General features: G+C 40.5%; 1 protein-coding gene across 1 annotated transcript in view; it reads right to left on the bottom strand.

Moving 5' to 3' along the window:
- Positions 1-1,883: 1,883 nt before the first annotated feature.
- The window catches only part of SUSD5 (sushi domain containing 5), a 77,903-nt gene continuing 54,038 nt past the window's right edge, over positions 1,884-25,748 (bottom strand). The window contains exon 5 of the mRNA XM_019483338.2: positions 1,884-5,567. Coding sequence (XP_019338883.1) covers positions 4,297-5,567 — 1,271 coding nt within the window. The 3' untranslated portion in view covers positions 1,884-4,296. The remainder of the gene's footprint in view (positions 5,568-25,748) is intronic.

Below are 25,748 nucleotides of genomic sequence, written 5' to 3'. Positions count from 1 at the left end.
TTCCAAGTTTTATTGATTATTTTTATCATTTTTCCTTTAATGTAGCTTTTAATAACTAATGTGGTTTTCATAGTTACTCATTTTTACTTTGGCAAAGTTATGAAACATTTCCCTTCTTTAAAAATAGGACTATATGGGCTCATCTACACAAGATGTTTACTGTAGAGCTGACTAATTAGTTCCGCAGTAAAGTGTCCGTGTTTACAAGCGCAGTACTATTGGGCTGGAGCAAACTAATTAACTCTGCGGTAGGATAGTATTGCCAAACATAAGTACGATCCTACAGCAGAGTTATTTACACTGCTGCAACACACGTGTAGATGCTGACAGGGTTGGCTGGAGCATGAGGGCCCCAGCCAGACCCTCCTCAGCATGTTGAACTGGGTTGGAGCAGCCTTGGGATGGCAGGCTGGCTACCAGGGCCCCCTGCCAGCCAGGGTTGCGCCACCCTGACTCAATGTGCTGCAGTCCCAGGTGCACACTCGAACCACACCAGGGTTTATTGCATTGCACTAATTGCACATGTAGACATGTCCTATGACTATTAGCATTTTTTAAGTTTTTTGCCTATATTTCAATCTCACTACTGATTAGGAAAAGTGATGGATCAGAATCCTGTAATATGGCAAGTCTTCTCTTTGATTTGATTTGAATGTACACCTTTTCATAAGAATTGTAAAACAGTTCTCCAGAGATGTATGTTATGTTGTTTCTTAGCATTTCAAATTAGTGGACATATAAATTCAGTTCTTTACATTAAAAAAAATGACATAATGTTATCACCACTAGCAAGAAGCCCATTACATTACAAGTCATGAAATATGGTAAATGTATACCTAGAGGAGATATACACAATGAAACTGCATACAGAAACAAACAGTATGTTAGGAAATTATGAACCAACTATAGGAAGAGAGAGGAGGATTTCCAGACTGATCAGTAATTGTATATTCAAAACTAGAGATGAGAAGTTTTTGTATTTTAATGAAGGCACTGATCCCACCGTTATTGCCACAAATGGAGTTTCCTACTGTGAATGCATCTTGTTAATTTCAATTGGACCCTGCACAATATTAATCACTCTTCATGTAGGATCATACTCAAACACTGAAAGCAAATTAGCTTTGTAGGATGGGAAGGCAGTCAAGAATGTCTCAGAATCTAAAGATAAGAAGGATGAAAAAATCTATTTGACATCTGTTCAGTTCCTCTGCCATTTTGCTTTTTCTAACTATTAGTGTTTTGTCTGGTCTCATTTTAAAATACCAAAATTTAGAGCTTCCCTTGAGAAAGACGCTACAGTAATGATCTCCCTAGTAACATTGACTCTTCTACCAGACAATAGATCTCTCAGCCATTAATTTTTTCATAGTAATCCCCTTAGTTTTTCCTTTACTAATTCAAAGCGAATGTGGCTTTCATACACAGAGTAAGTTCTCCTTTCACTTTAGTCTTTTCCCAGATGCTTTTGTGTGTCATTCTTTATATTTTAATTTGTATCTTTACATTTGTCATCCTATTTCACGTAACAAGCTGCAGATGAGAAGAAAGGCTGAGTTAAAATTGTCATTCTTCAAGTCCAATGCTCAATCATTTTTACTGGTCTTCTCTAAACTTCTCCTAATTTATAAATGCCTTTTTAGTAACTAAGCAGCCACAAATACAAAACAGTCTTCTAGTGCAGAGGGTTAATATTTTGTTGTGACAAACTGGATGAATGACAAGGACCAGACACTTACTAACTTTTTACTTCCAAAATTTCTACAAGAACTGTAGAATTGCACAAGGTACAGGAATTGTATGATGGACAGACTAATATTTTCCTCTGGAAATGTTTGTAAATCTGATGGATTGAGCAAGAAAACACAGTAATTTCCCCCCTCTTTTTGTAACTTGGTTTTATTTTAAATATTTTAAAAAACGATGTTAATATACATTTTCTTTTCATGAATAACAAACATCTTTTGAGTATTTTGTAAGAAACCTGTTTAGCTTGCATTTGTAACTTTGCTTTTTCTGTCTTACATCATGTTTGTTTCCTGAGCCTAAAAGTATCAATTTTGTTTACTTGTTGAGTTGTACTTCATATGAAAATACTATGTAGAAATGTAACACTGGCTTCATGTTTTAGTTAAACAAAAAGCTTTAAAATTGATGTCTTCATATTTATTTTTCGGTATATGTCCATACATACAATACACAGTAGGCACGTCTACATGTGTATTAATGCACCTTTGCTACTGTGCATTAAGTTTAGTACCTCTAATATGAGATACGACATAAATGCACAGTAGCTGGCGCTAATGCACAGTAGCAATGCACATGGTTTTTGCTGTGATGTGCTAATGCACAGTAAAATTAGTCTACTGAGCATTAAGCATTTCATGTAGACATGCCCAGCATGTTTTAGGTAAGTCTTCATAAAGTTACTTAGTTGCTAAACCATTTTTTAAAGTTACCGAATAAAAATAGTTTACAACCGTAAGACTAAGTTATTTCATATTCTAGAGTGCATAACAGCATACAATCATGCATATATCAGGAAACACACTATTTACAATTTCTGTACAGTTTGTTTTTGTGGTGAATGCATCCAGACAAGGGTAGTCAAGTCCTATCACTATGAAGTCATATTATTTCACAAAGTGTGTGGCTGTATTTTTAAAGGCCTTTATTTTCATTACCAGCATGGGAGTTGATTTATGTATAGTGGACTATATTCTGCTTTTCATAAAACAAAGTCAGTTGTCCTGAGTAGAGTTACTTGGGATGTGCACATCACCGTAACTGAAGGCAGAATTTGCCCTTTTTGATCTCCACGGATTCATCTCTGTGGTAATTCACCTTGTCCTCCTCCATAGTTAATGAGCTGCTTGAATATTTTGGCTGAGAATGCACTGTAGAGTGCTAGATGAGCTCATTTCTGACCTGCAGATTATTCACAGTTGCCAGCACTACATATGTCATTTGGAAAGGTACTCCTTTCTTAGTACCTTTCCTCCTAAATAGGCCCAAATTATTCTAGCAATGCTAGAAATCTTCTCTGTCCATATTTACTCTTAAAAATGTTTTTAATTGTGTGTTTTCTTGAAGAAACCTCCATGTTTGCATCCATGAAGTATAGCACCCAATCTAAAGGACACCAGTTTCCATTATTACAAGCAGGCAGTTTTCTTGTATAGTTTTCCAAATCAAAATAAGGAGTCATATAAATTGATACCCATCTCCCACATTCAATCATTTTCCAATTTGTACTCCTCTTTATCTGATCCAGAAACAAAATGGTGAACATCAGTCATTCCACAGAGTAATCTGGCAAAAATATTTTATATGACTTTTTCACTTTAGATAAATTATTGCCTATTTATTTAAATTTGGCATATTGATCAGCTGGTTCCAGAGGACCTATGTGACTTTTGATGAGTTTTTCTGAAAACTATATTTTGTTTTGCCTTTTACTTAGAGGCTGCTAATAGCTCCTGAAATTAGGGGTGTTTTGACAAATTGCCATGCTTATTTAAAAAAAATGGAAAAATGGCACTTTCTAGTATTGCCTCAAGCCCAGTGAGACATCATAATTTCCACCCAAAAAAAAGTTTAATATAAAAAGACACTTTTTCCCTAAGGCTAAAAATACCTGCTGACCCACCCCCACAGGGAAAAAAATATCTTAATGGCCCTACAAAAACCTCAAATATTTAATGTACATCAACCAAATTTCACAACACTCAAGAAAAAGACCTTAGCGATCATCTTTCTTGATCATCTCTCTAAATGCAATATAACCCGTTAAAGTATTGTAGAAAATATTTTTCTCATAAAACATTCTTTGTAATCATCGTTGCTTATCCTCACAAATTACTTGGTGGTAGCTCAATAAGGAATTTTCCCTTTATCTCCATGTTTTACTGCAAGTAGAACAAAGTGATCTAACCAATCTAGTCATTCAACTCTAACCAGTAAACGTAGCAGACAAAGAGTTGGCTTTCATCAATTGGTATGAGCAAAATATTAAAACAGGATAATCTCCAATTGTGCTACCAAGCACATTTTCTCCTGTTGAGACTTACCAGAAGACAAGAGCGTTGTGGTAAAAATATATAGATTCCTTGACTGTGAAAAGTCAGATATGGTAAATTCTGATTTCAAAAGCTGAAATCCTTTTTATCTCACATTGTCTTTTTTCTCCTCAGCTTCCTTCATTGATGGATTTCAGCACCCACAAATCATCTGATCATGCTTCCCCCCACCCTCCACCCCCGCTACACAGAGTAGTGCCTTCTGTAAAGTTTCAGGTTAGACTTTCTGCATTTCAATATGTTGTTGGTGATGGTGTCTAGTCTGACCTTTTCCATTCAGTTTATACACAGAACTTTTCTGTTGCCGTTTTTTGAAGAACCAAACAGCCAATATAAACGCAAGCAATAGCAAACATAAAACAATCACAATGACAGCTATCATAGGACCTTTGCTTGATCTGGGACACTCTTCTCCAACACAAGGTTCAGAAGTAGGGAGACGTTTTTCTCCTGTGCCATGGGTGACAGCTTCTTGTTCAATTAATTCTTTAGATGATGGGTGAGTAATGTCATCCCGAGTTGATACAGTGGTTGCCACTTGTATTGGATTTGCTGTTGTTTGTTCTGCCTTTGGATCTGGAATATGATTAAATGGACTGACTGTTACATGGGTTTCTAATGTGGCAGTTTTTAATCTGGTAGGATCATACAATGTTGTGGTTGTGGCAGACTCACGAGTCACAAAACCCAGAGATGTAGTTAGGTGATATTTGATGATATCATCAAAGCCTTTGCTAGCACTTACATTCTCAGGAGCACTTGTAGGTGTTAGCACTATTGGCATTTCTTTCACCTCATAACCATGCATCCTCGGTGAGGAAGCCACAATCTTTGTTAAATCCTTTTCTGGATAGGAGGTATTGCCTACTTTTCTAACTTCAACATGACTTTGTTGGTCATTTGTAAAGATAATGTCGTCTTCTGTTCCCATTGAGCTATCAACTTTATCTTCCTTCTCTTCAACATCCTCCATTACTTCTTGAGTTACAGGGTAACCATCTAACCAAGATTCATCAGTAATGGCAAATGTATCTTTTGCTGCTGTTGTATCATTGTTCACCAAAACAGGCCCAATAGGGAAATCCTCACTGTCATAAATCATTTTGGCATCAGGTTCACTGTAGATGGTTTTCACTCCAATGTGGTTGTCACCATCAGAAAATTGTGTTTTAATAAAATCATCTGTGTTTTTCTCTGACTCACGATTATTAAAATCCTCTGCAGGGAACCAAAATAAGTGTTTTAGGCTCAGTAGTGACACAGGGGATTCTGTTGGTGCCTTGCTACCTTTCTCAATAGAATCCATAGCTTCAGTAACACCTTCATTGCTTCCAGTACTTTCTGGCTCTATATCTTCAGAGAGGGAAAAATCCTGTTCTTGCCCCTGCTCCTTTTCCTCTTTGCCACTGTCATCCTTATGTTCAGTAATAGGCATAGATCTGTCATCTGGAAAGTTATCTTCATAGTCAATGTGTGCTTCAGCCTCATCTGAAAAAGTTAAAGAAAAGATACAATATGATAAAAAAAGTAATGGCCTCTTGGAATGCTATGAATAGTTACAATACTGTGAAAAAAATGTTGAGGTAATGTTTTTCAAATTCATCAAGCCTTATTTTTCAAATAGTTCTATCTTGAAATGTTAGCAGTCACTATGATCCTGATGTGATATCAAGTTAAGGTAGTTTCTAAAATTACCTGACAATTTCTTGACTTTCCAACACTTAGTTCAGGCATCCCATACATGCAATACCTATCATTTGAGATGCACAGAAGGTTCCTTTTCTAAAGAGCCTTTTCAATTTTTGGACTGTTCTCCAATTCTGGTCTTTCCATGAAGGTAATTTAATTTTGTTTGGAACATTTCAGCCATTCTCAGGGAGGAAAATAAATCACAGAAAAATAGGAAATATCTATGTGCATGTCCAGACGAGAACACGTGTGGTTTGTGGTGCCACAGACTGCATGCACCACACATACAGATGTTCATCACACTGCTAATTAGCAGCATGGAAGGGTTCTTTGACACAGGGAGATCCCAGAAAAAAAACAGGACAGCACTCATGGCTGCGGTGTGCGCTGCCAGAAACCAGAGCTTGGCCAGCAAGAGCCACACTCCAACTGTCAGGCAGGACATACATGCCCAGATCACCACTGCTGAAGCCCCAGGAAGCCCCCAGGACCACAGTTAAGGTTACTGGGGCCAACCCATGTGCTGGCCCCAGCCTTCCCTACCTCACTCAGGGCAACTTGCCACGCACCAGAGTGTGCATGCAGGGGTGTTCCCCAGGGACAACTAGCAGCAGCAAAAATATGTGCTGCTGCTAGTTGCTCCTGGGGAACACAGTCCCACTCATGGGAACATGCTCCATATGTCTTTTTTGGATAGCCCCACAAATTTAAAATATTGACAGAAAAATAATCCCTAAGACACATAGGCCTTTCCATGATCTGATGAAAACTAATTTTGCTTTAGCCAGTTTTATCAGTATGTAAATATATGAGTGTGTGTATTCACAACCTTTATTTTTCCAATTTTTAAAGGTCTCAGCTGGGGTACTTACTTGCTTCATTGTAAATAATGTAGAACTCTAGTCATCTGCCTCAGAAGAGTGAAAGCATAGTCCCCCCACACTTGTTAGGATATGCATCTCTAGGGTATATATATCTAGGACCAGATTTCAAGTCAATGCATTCTGCCAACAACATTTGTATATTTTCCTATAGAATATTAAAAGTATTAATAAAGAATAATGAAGTGCAATGTGGGGAAAGTCATATCTCATGTGTCTGATTTACAGATACTCCCCCAACTTTAGCTTCACTACTCCTGGCAAAGCAGCCTTGACTTGCATTTTTAAACAAAATGTTTTCATTTAAAAAAACCAACTGGAAGAATGCATTACTATTTATATACTTGCTGCTGTTTGAAGTACACAGTCCAATGAAAATTTGACTAATCAGAGAGGGTGCCGGCTTTGAGCTCACATCAGTTTTATGCTGCTGAAAATTGATGTAATTGCTGCTGACTTATACTGGCGTACGAGACCCTAGAAGACTGTGCCTAGAACATGCTCCCCGTCTATGCAACACTGGTCAGGCCACAGCTGGAGTACTGTGTTCAGTTCTGGGCACTGCACTTCAGGAGGGATGTGGGCAGCATTGAGAGGGTCCAGAGGAGGGCCACCCGCATGATCCAGGGACAGCAGGGCAGACCCTACAAAGAGAGGCTACAGGACGTTAACCTGTTCAGCCTTCGCTAGAGAAGGCTGAGGGGGGACCTGGTGGCCGTCTATAAACTTACTAGGGGGGACCAGCAGGGTTTGGGAGAGACCCTATTCCCCCTAGTACCCCCTGGGGTAACAAGGAATAACAGACACAAATTGTTAGAGAGTAGGTTTAGATTAGACATCCAAAGGCACTACTTCACAGTCAGGGTGGCTAGGATCTGGAACCAACTTCCAAGGGAAGTGGTGATGGCTCCTACCCTGTGGGTCTTTAAGAGGAGGCTTGACGTCTACCTGGCTGGGGTCATTTGAGCCCAGTTTTCTCTCCTGCCCAGGGCAGGGGTTCAGACTTGATGATCTAGAAGGTCCCTTCCGACCCTACTTCTATGAATCTATGAAAAACTGAATGCAGGTGGAGAAAGTTGTGAAAAAAATGAGACTTATTTTTCAGTGGAACTAGTGAAGCAATAAGCAAGACACAGGAAAAAATAGGAAACAAGAAATGAACACCGGAAATTTTACATTATAAAGCAGTGTGTTTTTAAAGTCTTAAGTTTTCTTTGTATTATTATCCTAGCAGTTTAGCACCATAGATTCATAGATGTTAGCGGCTGGAAGGGACCTCTCAAGATCATCAGGTCCAGTCCCACTGTGCTTGGGCAGGAAAGACTGCTGGGGTCATCAAGGTGAGCAGCCAGACGTTTTTTGAAGATATCCAGATTAAGTGACTGTACCACCTCTGGGGGAGTCTATTCCAGACCCTGAACACTTGAGTCGTGAAGATGTTTTTCCTTATATCTAATCTAAAGCCATCTTCTAGCAATTGATGACATTTAGTCCTAGTCTTTGCCTGGGAAGCCCTGGTGAAGAGATATTCTCCCAGTCCCTGATATGTGTTCCTTATATACTTATAGGCTGCCACCAAGTCCCCTCTGAGTCTTCTCTTCTCCAGGCTGAACCAACCCCAGTCTCTCAGCCTCTCCTCATATGGCCTGTTCTTCATACCTCTAACCACAAGTGTAGCCCTTCTTTGGACTCTCTCAAGCCTTTCCAGATCCTTCCCAAAATGTGGTGCCCAGAACTGGATGCAGTACTCCAAGCAGTCTTTTTCCAGTATAGCTTATACCCATTCCCAGAATAGAATAAACAGTGCCAGAAAAATGTTATTTTGCTGGTATACCTGCACCATAGGCTCTTGAGAGCTGCCTGTTATGCTCATTTTATGCTAACAGGGAAGGCAGGGCAGGGTAGTACCTTAGGGTGTCTTTCCATGTGCTCCAGAGTGCTGGGGGGAGGGGGGGATTTTAATTAGAGTGACTCTTGAGAGCCATTCTAATGAAAATGCCCACAGCATGTCATGTATGCAGTGTTCCACTCTTCAAAATGGCAGCAAGGGCACTTTAACTAAACCTTGTCAAACAAGCTTTAATTAAAGCGTTTCCACCACCATTTTGAAAACCAGGGACATTGAATGCATGTGATGCCGAGGCTGCTGGAGTATTCTTATTAGAACGCTCTAGCAGACTCGCTGATCATTCATCATCTATATCAGCATTACTAAAATTATAATCAGTAGGTTTTTACTGAAGGCTTATCTGGCAGGAATTGTATTATAAGAAGAGACAGCATTGTGGTACAATTACTACTGCCAGTGAACAATGCATTCTTATTCATTCATACAGGCAGCTATGGTCCAGGTTGTAAAGCTATTATAACATATTCTCATATGAAGTATTTGTACAGTTAACAGCAAAGACTATCTAATGTTAGCTTGGGGGGTGCTGGAATGAAAGCATCTATTGATCCCTTTACACATAAAAGGAAACATTGCACTATTGCTCTGAAACGTTGACTTAGCTGGTACCAGATTGCTCCATACAGTAGTAGCCCACTCTTTCTTCATGTATTTCAGCCTTTATATGGGGTCTATGTTTGGTATTTAACAAGTCAGTGCTATGATGACAGCTTTTTCTTGGCAGCTCTGGGCCCCATTTTTCCAGACACCAATTGCTCACATTCTACGTTCCCATTTGCTCACTGCCTAAGTACTTTTTGAAGTTTATTTTCCAAGTTGTAGTCTCAACTAGAAGAGAGCAATGTGCAAAGTGGCATTAGCTCCACCCTTTTCTCCCAATAGCTGTAACCTCTATTTGCATGCATTTAAAAGCAGCTGGCAAACAGTTTCAAGGTGGCTGCATTTTTCTTTTTAGTCAGAGAAATCTAATTTCAAAGCCAGATGGTATAATCCAAGTCTGAAACCTAACTAATTTTATATTGAGGGCAATGAAAATAGACCACATTGCCATGTTAACTTTCATTTAGCAAGAAATAAGAGTGTGCACTTGCAGAGTTAGCAGGGAGTAGCTAATCCCCGCCCTCATTTACCACATGCTATCTTGTTTATTGTGTCAGTGCCCTTATTCAAAGACCCAAATCCCTACCCTCCATTTCTATATAGAAATTCAGTATTTTATCGATCACCAGGGCTACAAGTGAACACTTTGTAGTACTACAAATTGAAACAGTATAGCATCAAAGTTAGAAATCCCAGTTAAACTGTGATTAAAGGCCTTTTATTTTAACATTCTCATTTTAAGGGCTACCAGATCTTAAAACTAAGTACAATTTTTGCATTTAGGCAGATCTACAACTTTGGAATGGAGGCTGCAGATGGTGTAGCACATCACCACATATAACATAACATACTTTTCTCCAGTGAAAAAGAAACTAGAAGCTTTATTAATCTGCTAGGAGTTAGCACTATATTATTCAGTTTAAAATCAAAACCAAAAGCAAATATAACTATTGGAATATGCACTAATTTGCTAGAGTATACATAAAGCTTTTTTAAATAATAAACTAGACAAAAATATTGTATTATTAGTTTTGTAGTCATTATAGTTAAATGTATGTTTCTTATTCAAATCCATAAAACAAAATATAGACTTCTTGAGGGTCTTGAGAGTACCTCCAATACTTCACTGTCATTCATTTCTATACCTCTATTAATATTACCATGCCAGAGTTAAGGTTCATAGCTAGAGCTAAAAAAAAGTCTGCAAAGCTGTAAAATAGAAGAGAGACTCTACCAGAAATGGTTAACAGACAGCAAAATTGCAAAAGAAAGGATCATTTGAATAACGAAACATCAAGACAGTTAAAAAGGAGGGAGAGTCATTAACACCTGTGGAGTGGAAAGAGATTAGCAGGAATCAGGGACAGGATAATGAGCCATGAAGTCAATTGCTTCTCTCAGCGCTATCCAAAAAGAAATGCTGCTGTCCCTCCCAGGCAGTTGGTTTTAAAGTTTGGGTAGAAAAAAAGTCAAAGGATATGGGGAGGGCAGGAGAGGGGGAATGAAACTACACCACTGCATCCCCCCGCATCTGCCATGTTACTTTTACTTCCTCTGCCACTCAGTTTCAACAGGTACTAGAATTGCAAACAACGAGAGAGAGAGGAATATAAGAGCCTGGTTTTCCACTCTCTAGGTGTGTCTGCATGAGACACTGACTGCATGGTAGCCTGATACTACTGCACAGTAGTGTTGCATGGCAAAAACCATGATGTGATGCTACTGTGCAGTAGTATTAGGCTTCTGAGCAGTAGCATCATAAAAAAGCATTCACTGGCACTACTGCATAGTAACTTGGGTTACTGTGCATTTCTTTTGTACTTGTTTATACATAAGTGGATAAACAAGTACAAAATAAATGCTCAGTAACTACTGCGCAGTAGCATCTCATGTAGACATGGCTTCTTATGCTAATTTAATGTCAGTGTAACCACTTTCAAGTCAAATGAATTATTATATATGTATAAAACCGAGATAACAGAATGGAAGATTGGGCCCCAATGCTATCTGAAATTGCAGAACCCTAACTTGTGGCTTTGGTTTCTGCAGCTTTCCAAAGTTGTTTCCATAGCAATGAAGGGATGTTGATAATGTTGCTTCTTCCCTGCTGGATACTGTATTGACCACTGCTGAGATACCTGAATGCTTTTCTTTCCGACAGCCATAAATTGCAGTGCATCACTAATGTAACAGAATACTTAATGTGATTATGGGAAACAGACTCCTTCCCTATGTTAGTTAAAGAACGAGTTTCAACTATGTACAGTACCTTTCATCTAAGAGTCTCATGGTGCTTACCAAACACTAATGAGTTAGTTAAGTCTCTTGGCCTTTTTTTGAAAGGGGCATAAAAATAACTAGTTGGCAGCTGGACAGACAGTTGTGTAGAACATACAAAGGAATAAGAGTAATGTCAGGCAAGTATTGTCTTAATTCAGCTTTTGGTTAGTATGATTTTTCATCCACCTATTACTCCTTGTTTTTAAGAAAGCAAGATTGTAAAGATGTTTATTCTAACCAGTTACTAGTATAGTGGACCTTGCCCTACACTGGATTCCTGGCACCACTGCAGTATTAATGTTAGTCTTAGTATTACTTCAATCTATATTGAACCAATATAGGTTCAGGGCAAAAATGGAGTCATTTAAAAAAAATGGCCTTGTTTTCTTGCACTCAGGACAACCACAATATATCATATAATACCCACTTTCAGACCCTCATTACAATGCCAAGTTTCAGGGTATATCTTTTTAAACAAATATGTTCTCTCCTCTGCAATAGAAAACAATAATAATAAACAGCAAAAACATGTATTAACTTGCCTAAGGTTGCTCTGTTAGGTTGAATATCCCTGTATGTTTAGCTAAAACTGTTCCCTTTCTTATATGAGGAATGGTAGGAAACAGTGACTATATAGAATCATTTTTTCTTCAAAAGATTAAATTAGCTAGTTAAAAATGACAGTGCATTAATTCATGCATGAAAAGCAGGTTAGGATCTCTTCCAAAATACTGTTTAATCAATTTATTGCATACTTCATTGTATCTGCCATCCATTTAGAACAACCTACATTTTTTGTTTACTGTGTTTATAGCTAATTCTTGCAAATATTTTCTGGGCTCTGCTGTTATTGAGGCATTACACTTTTTTCATTTTGTTTGTATTAAAAAAGTTAGTTGCTGTTTTATCCACATATACCCTCCTGGGCACAGGGCTGGAAAACAGCTGTGGGGCTGGGACCTGGCTCCGACTGGGACAGTTCTCAGCCAGCCCTGGGCTGCATAGGGAAGCCTGCACATGCAGCCCAGAGCTGGCTGGAACCTGCTCCAAACCGTGCAGACTTCCCCGTACAGCCTAGGACTGGCTGGGACCTGTCCCGGTCTAGGACAGGTCCCAGCCACCTCCCAGCCTGCTCCCCATGCAGAGCGCTCCCAGCCCCTGGAAGCCACCTGCTGCTGGGGCAGGGGGACATTGTCCAGGCCAGGCTCTGAGTTCGGAGCCTGCCCTGACAAGGGACAGGTCCTGGGGGCAGGGAGCTATCTCCTGCCCCCTGCTACCTGGTTGACTGGGAGCAAATTTGCTCTGAGTTGGTCATCTACATGTACATGACTGCTCAGTAACTACTCCACAGTTAATTTACTACCTGCACTTGCAGGTAGCAAATTAACCATGGAATAGACAAATTTACTATGCAGTAAGCATCTGCACATGTAGATGGTGATGCTTACTGTGCAGTAAATTGGTCTGCTGTACAGTAAAGCATCTCGTGTAGATGCATCCACAGGGTCAGACCATAGGTTCATCTTGCCCAGTCTCCTGCGAGCAGCAGGGCATGCCACCACTTCCGTTGGCTGCTGCTGAAGCTTCAGGAGCCTGAGAAGCTGCTGCAGGCTCCTTCTCTCCCTACCACCACCACAGCCTTCTCCAGGACCTACAGCCCCCATCCCCTCTCAGAAGTGAGGGAGTGGTCTCCATCACCACCACCAGTACTAGCCACCCACCTGTTACCACAGTCACCTGCAGCCAAAGGAGACCCCACAATGCCAGTGAAGCCCCTCCACCAGCACCACCACCTGCTGCCTGCCTGCTAGCTGCTCCAGCAGCACCCCCTGTGTTTGTCCTCCCATGTTCCACTCCCCCTCTCCCAGTGTTTGTGGATGGCCGAGTAAGCCAGTAGCATGCTTCCCCCTCCCTCCTGTGTGTGTCCCTGTTTGTTGTTTTGTGTTCCCCCCTGGCCCCAGCCCCTCACACATATCACTACCACATAGCCTCCCATCCAGTGCAGCCAGACGAGGCACCCTGGACCCTCCCCAACCCCCACTCCCAGCAAGCCACATTTCTCCCCCCAGACACATGGGGAGCTCACAGCTCCCCCTTTCACATCCCACCCAACCCCTTCCCACCTAGCCTCCAATGGCAGGGCAAGAGCCCTCCAAGGTGGCTGCCGTACTGGCATCCCCCAAGCAGGGAGCTGCCAATGAGTCAAGGGACCCCACAGGGCCAGGTGACTCCCTCTGGCCAGTCTCCCCCAGTCTCCCAATGCCCTAGTTATTAACCTATGACCTCACTCCCATTCCTGTTTTCTTTTTTGTTTCCCACTCAATTAGTTGATGTGTCCCCAGTGGCCTCCTTTATTCAGGGAGGCTTAAAGTTCCCCATGATGGGCTCAGTTCCATGATCTTTGTTTGACATATCAAATAGGCCTGTGTCACACGGTGGCACAGAGTGAATGCTGGAAGGGAGAGTGATCTGGGTATTACTGGGAGAAAGGGGGAGGGGGGATTCCTCCACTATTTCTCTCTCACCTGCAAGCTCCAGCATTTAAGGTCTAAGAAGTTCTAATTCAGAGGCTGTACCCCTAAATCCCATGCTCAATATCTACTCATGCCCTTTTCCTTCAAGAATTTGTCCAATCCCTTTTTGAATCTGGCTAAACTTTCAACTTCCATATCTGGTGGCAATGAGTTCCACACTTTAATTACAAGCCGTGTGAAAAAGGACTTCCTTTTGTTCATTTTAAATGTATTATCTACTAGTTTCATTTTGTTACCCCTAGTTCATGTGTTGTGAGAGAGTAAATAATAAATCTTTATTTACTTTCTCTTTGCCATTTCATATTTTGTAAACCGTTATCATGTCCCCACTCAAGCATCTGTTTTTTAAAGTGAATAGGCCTAGCCTCTTCAGTCTGTCATCATACAGAAGCTGCTCCTTATCACCAAATATCCTTGTTGCTGTACTCCAGTTCTTCTATACCCTTTTTGAGATATGGGGACCAAAACTGGGCACAGTATTCAAGGTCTGGATGCCCCATGGATTTATAAAGGGGCATGATTAGATGTTCAGTTTTGTTTATAATTCCCTTCTTAATAATCACTAAAATTGTGTTTGTCTTTTTTACAGCTGTTGAGCACTGAGCTGATTTATATTTTTTTTAGCAAATTGTCCACAATGACTTCCAGATCTCTTTCTTGTGTGGTAACAGCTAATGTAGAGCCCATCATAGTGTCATAGTGTCAGTATAGCTTGGGTTATTTTTGCCCACTTACACTTATCTACATTGAATTGCATGTGCCATTAAGTGGCCTATTCACTCAACCATGCCAGATCCTTCTGTAGCTCCTCACTGTCTGCCTTGGTCTTTACCACTTTGAATAATTTTGTGTAATTGGCAAATGTAGGCAATTTGCTACCCTCCCCCTTTTCCAGATCATTTTAAACAGCACTGTTTCCAGCATAGATCCCAGGGGGACCCCGCTGTTTGTTTTTTTTCCATCTTGAAAACTGACCATTTATACTCACTTACTTTCTATACTTACTTTCTATTTTTGAGTCAATTTTTAATCCAAGAGTGGACATACCCTGTAATCCTAACTACCTAACATAGTTAAGAGCCTCTGATGGGGAAACCTTGTGAAATATACTTTTGAAAGTCCAAATATACTATGTCAACTGTATCATCCTGATGCACCTGCCTATTGACAATCAAAAAACTCTAGTAGGTTGGTGAGGCACAATTTCCCTTTGACAAAGCCATGTCGATTCCTCCTCAGCAAGTCATGTGTGTCCATGAGCTGAACATTTTTTTTATTATTGTTTCTACCTGTTTTCCAGGAACAGAAGTTAGGCTTACTGGCCTGTAGTTCCCTGCATCCCCTCTACAGCCTTTTTCAAATATGGAAGTTGTCACAACCCAGTGATTTTGGTGCCTTGGCACGATGGAATTTTCCCGCTACATGAGAGCCTCTTGCACAGCAAAGGGTTTTGTTGCAACAGAAAAACCCCGGTGCAAGAGAGTTCCCGCCATTTGAATGCAAATTTGTGTCCCGCTATTGGCCAGTTCTAAATTATTCCTACGTGGCGGCTAGTAATTGGCTTGCTAGCCGTTTAAAATTTCATGCGACTTCCGCCCAAGTCGGAGAACTTTGAGCATGCTGCAGAGTGCCTCTAAAGAGATCTGACTTGCAGCTGAGCTGATCAATAAACTGATCACCTATCGATTCTTCTCCCCATCGCCGAGCGCAATCCTCGACGTACCCTTTCCCCGCCGGCTTAATTTGTGGATGGATTAGCTGGCCTGAGCCTTGCCAGTTGGAGCAACTCACATAGTTGTTCAAACGACCGGACCACCTGCGTCGCGGCTACAAACGGCGTAAGTAAAGTTTTTGCAACCACCAAGCTTTGTCTGCCTCTCCATTCACCAGCCCGCCCAGTGAACGAGTAATTTCTAAAATCACCTCGAGTCGGCTCCGGCCGTCCGAGACAGAAGTCACACTGGCAATCCTGCAGTACTCTAGTACCAAGGCTGTTTTTAGTGAGAAGTTGCATACTACAGTTAGGAGGTCAGCAATTTCTGATCTGACTCCTTCAGTACCCTAGGTCAAGTTCAGTCAGGTCCTGGTGATTTGCTACTGTTTAGTTTATCAATTTTCTCTACAACCTCCATCTATTGAAATCTCAATTCAGGACAGCTCCACTGACTTGTCTCTACAGAGGAGTGAATCTGGTGATGGAATTTCCCTCAACATCTTCCAGAGTGAAGATGGATGCAAAGAATGTCATCCTTTACACCCTGCTCACCCAAAGGCCCAACTGACTCCCAGGCAAGTCTTTGGCTTCTAATGTACTTAAAGACATTATTATTGTTACCTTTTGTGTCTCTAACAAGTTTCTCTTCAAAGTCTCTCTTAGCTTGTCTTTTTACAATTTTACATTTGTTTTGCTGGTGTTTATGCTCTTTTTATTTTTTTTCCTTAGGATTTGATTTACACATTTTGAAATAAGTCTTTTTTCTGCTTATTACCGCTGCAGCTTTGCCATTAAATCATGCTGGCTTTCTTTTGCTCCCCTTTCTTTTTTTTTTCTTTTTGCTTTGCAGTATGCATTTGATTTGTGCCTCCAGTATGGTGTTCTTAAGCAATTCCCATGCTGCCTTCAAGTCCCTTACTTCTTTAGGGTCCCCTTTTAACTTCTATCTAACTAGCTTTCTCATTTTGAAGTCATCTCCCTTTTTAAAGTTAAAGGCTAAAGTGGTAAATTTTCTTGTCTTCCCTCTCACATGGATGTGAAACTCAGTTGCATTGTGGTCACTATTGTCAAGTGGCTCAGTAACACATACCTTTTGCATCAAATCCTGTGCACTACTTAGGACTGGGTCAAGTATTGTCTTTCCTCTTGTAGGCTTCAGGCAGGGTTTGAATTATGGGGGAGCTCAGGGGTGCTGAGCCCCCCCATAAGAGACAAGAGCTTCCCCACCTCCCGGCAGCCAGGCAGAAACTGTTTAGCATGGGGGGAAAGCAGCCCCTTCCCCTCATCGCTGCTGGGGGCTTTTTTCTGTAGCCGCCCAAAGCTACGCTGCTTCTCTCTGCCACCACCCACCAGCACCCACCACCCCAAGAGTCAAAGTTTAATTTGAACCCTGGTTCCAGGACTAAGTGCTCCAGGAAGCAGTCTTTTATATCATCCAGAAATTTGGTCTCTGCATCCCAGCCTGCTTTTAGATTGACCCAGTCAATTTGTGGATAATTGAAGTTCCCCATTATTACTGCATTTTCTGCTGTTGCAATCTCTCTCAACTGCCTTAGCGTTTCTAGGTCACTGCTGTCCTGGTCTGGGGGTTGACAGTATATCCCTAGATGTACTTTTCTTCTATTGAAACCTCAGATTTCTATCCGCAAAGACTCTATGGTACTTCTCTTATCAGTTGAAAATTCTAACCTATTTGATTTGATGCAGTCTTTGATGTAGAGTGCCACTCCTCTACCAATACGACCTGCTTCATCATTCCTGTATAATTTGTATCCTGGTATTACAGTATCCGGTTAATCTTCCTCATTCCACCATGTTTCAAAGATAATAGTTATGTCACTATAATTTACTGCTAAGCATTCAAGTTCCCCCACCTTTGATCTTAGACTTCTAGCATTAGTATAAAAGCATATGTATTTTTATCCACTCTTCACTCAGAGCAGTTTCAGTAGCATGCCACTTGTTTGGAAATGTCTTCTTAATATGCACATTATACCATCTTTGTGGTTCTCACTCATGAAAACCAGAATAAAAACCGTATCATTCTACTACCAGTGATTCAAAATTTATAAATACTTGAATAAACCTTCATTAAAATAGGATTTTGTGATGATCTCAAACCCTAGAAAGGCTTCTCTGATATATTAATTATTGCTATATCTGCTATCGAGAATTATTGCTATTTCTGCTATCTCTGCCCAGAAAATATCAGCAACCAAATGTAATCCAAGTTTCTGTCAATTAAAATGAAATTATTTGGATTTATTCTCAATGTCTTTAAGAGTAATTCTAAAACTGCCAAATAAGCATCCTACACTTCCTGCCAGAGATCATATCAGATCTTTAAACAGTGATAATCAGGAACACTGGGATACTTGGTAATTAATAATGTATTGGACACACAGAAAGTGCTTCTATTTTCTAAGTTACTCAAAGTGTTTTACAAGCATTAATCAAATGGATCCCAATATGAAAACTACTTCTGAATTGTTTTTAAAGATATGATATGTAATACTATGTCTGCTCCCAAGTTCCTGCACTGATGTTTGTGATTTTACAAACACGCTTTCTTATTTCTTTCCCCTTGTTCCTGCATCAAAGAATCACACACAGCAAAATGAAATGGCTATTTATACATGGGGAAAAGGCTGGGAAGACTTGATTCTCTTCCTACTTACTTTGGTGTAATCAGCTTTATTTCTAAGTTTCGTAAATTAGCTCCACCAACTGGACTCTGGGGCAGAGACAGGAGGAGGCCAGTATCAATTAGGTGTAAGTGATAGAGGAACCAAGCCAGCAATATTACATGATCTTGGAATCATTGGGTTGAAAGGGACCTTGAGAGTTATCTGGATTAACTTCCCTGCCCCATCCACTCTCTCTCTCTCTCTCTCTCTCTCTCTCTCTCTTCACTATTTCTAAACCATTCTAGACAGATGGCTGTCTGGCCTCTTCCCAAAAACTTCCAGTGAAGGAGGTTCCATAAATTGTCTATGGAGCTTGTTTCACTGTCCTGCAATTCTGAGTAGGGAAGTTTTTCCTGAGATTTGATCTAAATCTACTTTGCAACCATTTCAATCCATTGCCTCCAACCCTGCCCTCTGTGGCAAAGGAGAACAATTGATCTCTCTCCTCTTTATGGCAGCTTTTCAAATATTTGAAATCTGATATTGTGTTCTCCCCCTGCCCTTACTCTCCTTTTCTCCAATGCAAACATATCTAAGTTTCAACCTTTCTTCTTAGCTTGATTTCAAAACCCTTTGACATCTTTTTTACTCTTTGGATCCTTCCTGTCTCTATATAACAGCTTCTTAACCAGGGGGTATGAGAACCTTTTAAGGGTTATGCAGGGTGCCACACAATATTCACAGTGTTGTGTGTGCAGAAATCTACACATAATTTACCAGATAAACCCAGAGATTTCAAATAGGAATCTGTAGTGTCAAAAACTTTCTGACCTGTTGTGGTGTTTCTGATTCCTTTGCAACAGAAGAATGGCTCTTCCTCCATAATCAAGAAATCGCTGAAAATGAAGACCTAGCATTTTTCAACAGGATCCTAGAGTCTAAAAAGGTTGAGAACCACTGTTCTACACCCTCCTGAAATTGTGGTATCCATTGGACACAATATTCCAGTTGAGACCTAACCAGCATCAAGTTAGAGCTATTAGTTCCTATGGGCATTTATTTGTAGATGACACAGGGGTTTAAATTGAAGCAGTGTTTTTTCAAGGACACCACTTCAATTTAAAGTGAAGTAAATCCCCGTGTCATGTACACCCATGTCCTTACCTGCCTCTCTGGCGGCGGGGAGGGGAGAGTGAGCTGTCGGTGGGCCAAGCAGTCCCTGAGCTGCAGGGGGTGGCCTGGTGCTTTCCTTTGTGGCAGGGGTAGCCCTCCCCACCCCCTCCCAGGCAACACCTGCCAGCAAGCACCCGGCTCAGGCAGTCCCGGCAGGCACTGCAGCTGCCGAGGGAAGTACCAGGCCCCCGCACAGCTCAGGCAGGAAGGCAGGCTCCAGGAAAAGAAAAAAAAAAATCCCAAAAGTTTAGGCTCATCCCTTTTTTTTCTTCCCTTCAGCGCAGCCTGCCTTCCTGCTGGGGCTGTCTGCAAAGCTCCTAAGCCCCCCAAAGTCTGGTAATTCCCTCCACAGCTGTAAGGTAGCAAACTAAAACTCCACAGCGGTGTTTTAGTTTGCTGCGCCCCAAAGTCATTTAAGGTGCAATATGTTGCTGAATTTGCAAACTTGTGCAAACAGCAACACCATTAAAGCAGTGCAAAAGGACATTTAACCCGCTTTAATGTGTTGTCTACAAATGCACTATGTCTTACATACAGTATTTCTGTTAATGCAGTCCACAATTCCACTTGCTTTTTTTGCAACAGCATCATATTGCTTGTTCATATGGAGTTTGTGATCCACCAGAACACCTAGATCCTTCTTGGCAGTCTGTAGCCAGTTATCCTCCATTCTGTATTTGTGCATTTGGCTTTTCTTCCCAAGGTATCACACCTTATTTTTGTCTTATATGCATTTTGCTTGCTGTCTATATCCCAGTTCTCTAATTGATCAAGATACTCTTGAATTCTTATCCTATTTTTCAAAGTGTTTAAAACTCCTCCTAGTGTCCCATTGTCTCCACACTTGATCAGGAGGCTCTTTACTCTGACTTGGTGCATCCATGTCATTAATAAAAGATGTTAAACAGCTCTGGACCACCCCATAAAACCCCATTTGAGATTCCTTACCCAGAGCTATCCCTAGGGGTGTGCAGGGCCCAGGGCATAGCAGTCTGTGCGGGGCCCAGGATGGGTTGGGTGGTGAGCAGCAGGAGCTGGCAGAGTGTAGAAGGGCAAGGGGAGGGGGACCCGCATGGCCAGAGCTGGCAGCACTCGCCAGCAGCAGCAGAGCCAGCGGCAGTGGCAGCAGCAGTGCGTGGTGGCCGTGGTGGGGCCTATCTGGCACAGACTGCGGGGCTCCCCAAAGTGCAGGTCCTGGGGTGGTCACCCTGATTTGCCTCCCGCATAGGGACAGCCCTGTCCCTACCATTCTGACACCAATTCATTTATATTTACCCTTTGTTCGGAGTTATTTAAGCAATTACCTACTGATGATTTTATCAAGTTTGCCCTTTTTTCTGTTCACATATGACCATGTCATATCAGATTGTGCCAAAGCTTTATTCAAGTCCAGTAATGTCATGCCCACTGCATTCCTCTCATCCACCAAAGTGGTTATCCTGTGAAAAAAGGAAATTAACTTTCTTTATCATAATTTGTTCTAAACAAATCTATGTTGGCAGCTAGTGATCAACCCTTCCTCCTCCAGCTACTTACAAATTGACTGTTTAATGAAATATCAGTGTTTTGCCTTATAATCTTCCAGACAGTCCATTTAAATGTTGCTTGAGTAATAGTTCTGAAGATTGAAATATTTCAGAAAGAACTGGAAATTTTAATTTTAGTCACACAATACCTCCCCTTGGATAAATATTACATTTTTTTTTACATGAAAACACACACAGACTAAAATGTCCAAAGTGTACAAGTCTTTTTTTCAAAAGAGAATGAAAACATTTCATTACCTAAGGGCCAAATTTTTAAAAGTGCTTAGGGCCAGGTTTCTTTCAAGTACTATATTTTTCAAAAGAGTTCAGCACCTGGCTTTTTTAATGCTCTTGAAATATTGGCCCCTTATTTTGGTGCTTAACTGGGAATACAGCACTTTGAAAGCATGGCCCTACCTCACTAAGTCAATCAAACTTACAGTTATAACTGACATGTCATTTTGTAAATGAGACTTGGTCAGTTTTAAAAACTGGCGATGATTTACTTTTACTAAGAACTGCTTTGACTGTTCTTCTATATTGTACAATGCATGCTGGTGTCTATATGTGAGATGAAATAATCACTAGCAAGACCCCACAGCTTCCAGGCATGTGTGTTCTGAAATGGTAACTTCAATAGAGAGTATTTTCATTCAGTTCTGAATTTTGAAAGGTGCATTCTGTTTTACTTGCCCTACAGTTGTCATGACTGCACAATCCTTTTTTAAAAAGATGGAAATTTCTGCCAAAAATAACTTCTTAGGGGTCTGATACCTCCCTGAACAAACAGTGAAATGTTCACAAGGAAATTCTGAAATACTGTTCCAGTCCTGAGTTTTATTTATTGAATGGAGCAATAAACAGAAAGAAAGGGGTAGAGAGAGAGAGACAGCAAAGAAACTAGTTTAAATTTTGTCTAAAACTAGTTCATTGTATCATGTTTATTTTTAATGCAGGTAAAAAAGACGCTAGCTGCAAGGCTTGTCTTACAAAGGCAGATTCACAATTAGTGTAAAACAGGTCAATGCAGTGTTACCATTTTTCACTGAGTTTTACAACATTTGGTATTTTTCATAAAGTCCTGGCTCCTTGAGTCATGGTATTCAGCCTTCTTTTTTTTTTAACGAAAACGAAATTTCTGTGGTTTCAAAGCAAAATTAGAAAATACATCCTGAGTTACAAAAACAGGAGGTAAATAAAAAGAATCATAAAATATGTTTTTAAAGTCTTATTATTTTCATTGCCAGACTGGCTGCAGCCCAGACAAGATCAGATTGCTAGTTAAAAATCACTAAAGCGGTCAATGTTGCCATTGACTTCAACAGGAGTAGAATTTGGACAACATTGGATATTTTTTTAAATATGACATCCCTAAGTTTTATTACAGGTTAAGCCATAAGCTTCCTGGATGACCTGGACAGCTTGCTTAACCTACGTGTGTCTTTTTTTTCCCTACTCTGTAAAATAATACTGTTTCACTGGGCTTTTGATAAGAATAATACTACCTCATCAAACTGAAGATGGCAAATAATAATGGAGTATTATTCAAAGTATTTAATAATTTTTAAAGCATTTTTCCCTGCATGATCCTCTTCCTCATCACCATGTAACTAGGATACTATGCCCAAGAGGTGAGCCAGAAGTTCACCAATGTAACTAACAAAGGAAAGATCTATTGCACCTATTCAGCCCAATTGACTTTTCACAAAGAATACAACAGCTCACCACACACAGTCTAGGGTTAAAAGATGAAGTAATATTGCATATTAAGTGTCATAAAAAAATCTGAAGAAAACTTCAAGGGACAGTCAATTCTGTCTGACCTAACAGAATGATGAAATAAAGTACCATAAACATTTTTAAAATCTAAAACCAATGGGATTGTTTCCAGTTTTCAAAACAAAACAATTATTAATCATTTAACAAACTTTGGGGAACTGTTAACAAATCACAGCTATGCTAAGAACCTGAGTGTACAAAAAGGCTGTACAAGCAAAGTGAAACACATTTAATCAATTGCTATTCTTTTTCCTGAAATATAAACAGCAAATGCAAGCATAAAGGGGGTTACAGTTTTAGTAAGCTAAAAGAGTTACTCCTATAAGCAAAGAAAAGTGGTTTTGTACAACATATAGTTTCAATATACAATTTAATACCAACCTCTAAGTCAAAACCCTTCAGGAAAAACACTCAAAAACACCTACTCTGAGCTTTGTCAGAGTTGAATGCTAATGAGATTTCTCTGCTAACCAATGTTTGATATATGTTTCTAAGGAAGGTCTTGGGGAGGGGAGGGATGGGAAGGGGAGAGGCAGCATCTCTATTGAGCCTTCACAACTCCACTTGACTGTTTTGGCCCTGTGGGCAACACTGAGCAAGATGCTGCTTTGGCCTGCTACCAGCAGGCACAGCAATGGTATTGTACTCGCCTTGGGTCCACTTCCATTTACTTCAATGCAGAGCATCTAGCAACCAGTTTCTCCCTGTAAGAGGAGAACAGAGATAGGAGAGACCCACAGACCCTGCCCCAGCAAGAGTGTGGATGAGGGAGGCCCAGAGGTCCTCACCCCACAACATGAGAGGGGTTGAGACCCAGAAGCAAAAAGGACTGTGGAGCAAAAATGTAGAGTCATTGTTCCCCTTCAACAGGGGAGCAGCTAAGGCATATTTTGATGAAAAGGAGAAGTGAAGCCTGGGGAAAGTGATTTTTCACTCAGAAAGGCAAGTTTCTTTGACTTTCAATGAGATGGAACCAGATTGCTGAAGGGCTCTACTCTCTTGCAAGGACCAAATTAAGGGTCCAGAATCTCAAGCCTGTTCAGACCCTAGAAGAGAGACACTTCAGTTGCAAAGGTAGCATGTCAGGGGGAAGCACACAGAGTAAGACCTGGCCTCGGTAGGGATAGACAATGAAGCAAACTATTGGGAAAGAGAAAAAAGAACATTGGAGGGACAGAAGGAAGAGAGGCAGAGGGCTAAAAAAAAAAAGAAAGAAAGTAACTAAAAAGGACTCCAAGAAACCCAGACAAGGTTCTTTGGGTGAATCTGATATCTTTTATTAAACCAACTTAAATAGCTCGAAACATTTTTCTTAGCCAGCTTTCAGGTTTAAAAACCCTTCATCAGGCTGAGTAAGGCTGAGCAAGTGGGTGTGTGCATTCTTCCTGGATGGAATGAATAGTAAAGAAACCAGAGGCTGGTATGCATGCAAGAAAGGCAGTCAGTGGAGATGTAAAGGGAGTCAGTAGGTGAGAGACAGGCTGGGGGACAGGGGAGAGAAGAGGATGAATGTAACAGGTAAACAATGGAGAGGCACCTGTGGAGTCAGATGATAGGAAGGTTATAATGTGTCATAAATCCAATGTCTATATTTAGTCCATGACTTTTTGTATCCAGGAGGTTAATGAAGTGAAGTTCATAAGCTTGTCTGTGAAAGGTATTTTGTAAATTCCCTTTGAGGATTAGAACTGAGAGATTGGAGACAGATTGGTTTTCTTGTGAGAAATGTGCCCCCACAGGTAAGGGCATTCTTGTCTTTAATAGATTTCTGGTGTGAGTTCATTCTGGTACGCAGTCGTTGTTTCGTGTCTCCTACGTATTTTCCATCAGGGCATTTGGTGCAAGGGATGAGATATATTATATGTTACCAAACAACAACTGCGCACCAGAATGAATGCACACCGGAAATCTATTAAAGACAAGTATGCCCAATTACCTTACCTGTGGGGGCACATTTCTCACAAGAAAACCACTGTCTCCAATCTCTCAGTTCTATTCCTCAAAGGGAACTTACAAAACACTTTTCACAGATGAGCCTATGAACTTCACTTCATCAACCTCCTGGATACAAAAAAATCATAGACTAAACATAGACATTGGATTTATGACACATTATAACCTGCCTAACATCTGACTCCCTAGGTACCTCTCCACTATTTACCCACTACATTCACCCCCCTTCCCCCTCCCCCAGCCTATCTCTCACCCACAGACTCCTCAATTTACATCTCTACTGACTGCCTTTCTTGCGTGCATGCCAGCCTCTGGCTTCTTTATTATTCATGCCATCCAGGAAGAGCATACATCAACTGCAGATGTTTCCTCAGCCTGAAAGAATGAAACATTGATTGTATCTAGCAGAATCCCTTAGATGAAATTATTTTGTGGAGAATTTTGAATGACCTGGTTGTAGGTACAAAAAAAAGATGCTGTGGTTCATTTTTTCTTTCTCATGATGATTCAGTATATTTTCAGATGTTTCAGTTTACACTATAGTGCATGACAGTACCTAATGATGTTCTTTATACATCAGTTTTAGATATAGTTTAATTTTAAAATCTTCCTTAGTGGAGGAAGGAGTAAGCCATATGTTAATTAACTTTGCTGAGCATAATTAATTGGAAGGTGTATTTAATACCAGAAGAGGCATACCTTCTAAGATAGCATAGATAAGAAGAAGCAGGAAATAACAATACCAGACCCTTCTACACAAATGCGAGCTAATAGATTTTGGAAAAATCATGACAAAACAAACATTTATAGGAAGGAAGCTGTTTGAAAATCAGTAGTACTGAAAGAGTTAGAAAGGACTTGGTGGACAACACATTTAATATGATCTTACAATGCAATGTGCCACCCTGGTTTTGGGCTTCATTCAAAGAGAATTTGTTCAACTCTGATAACACCGTATCTATGCTATAGAATTAAATTCTGAACACATTTTGTAAAAAATCATA

The sequence above is a fragment of the Alligator mississippiensis genome, chromosome 5, assembly GCF_030867095.1.
Source record: "Alligator mississippiensis isolate rAllMis1 chromosome 5, rAllMis1, whole genome shotgun sequence".
In the NCBI taxonomy this organism is placed as follows: Eukaryota; Metazoa; Chordata; order Crocodylia; family Alligatoridae; genus Alligator; species Alligator mississippiensis.
The sequence above is the reverse complement of the archived record's forward strand: the minus strand, read 5'-3'. Positions and strand labels throughout refer to the sequence as shown.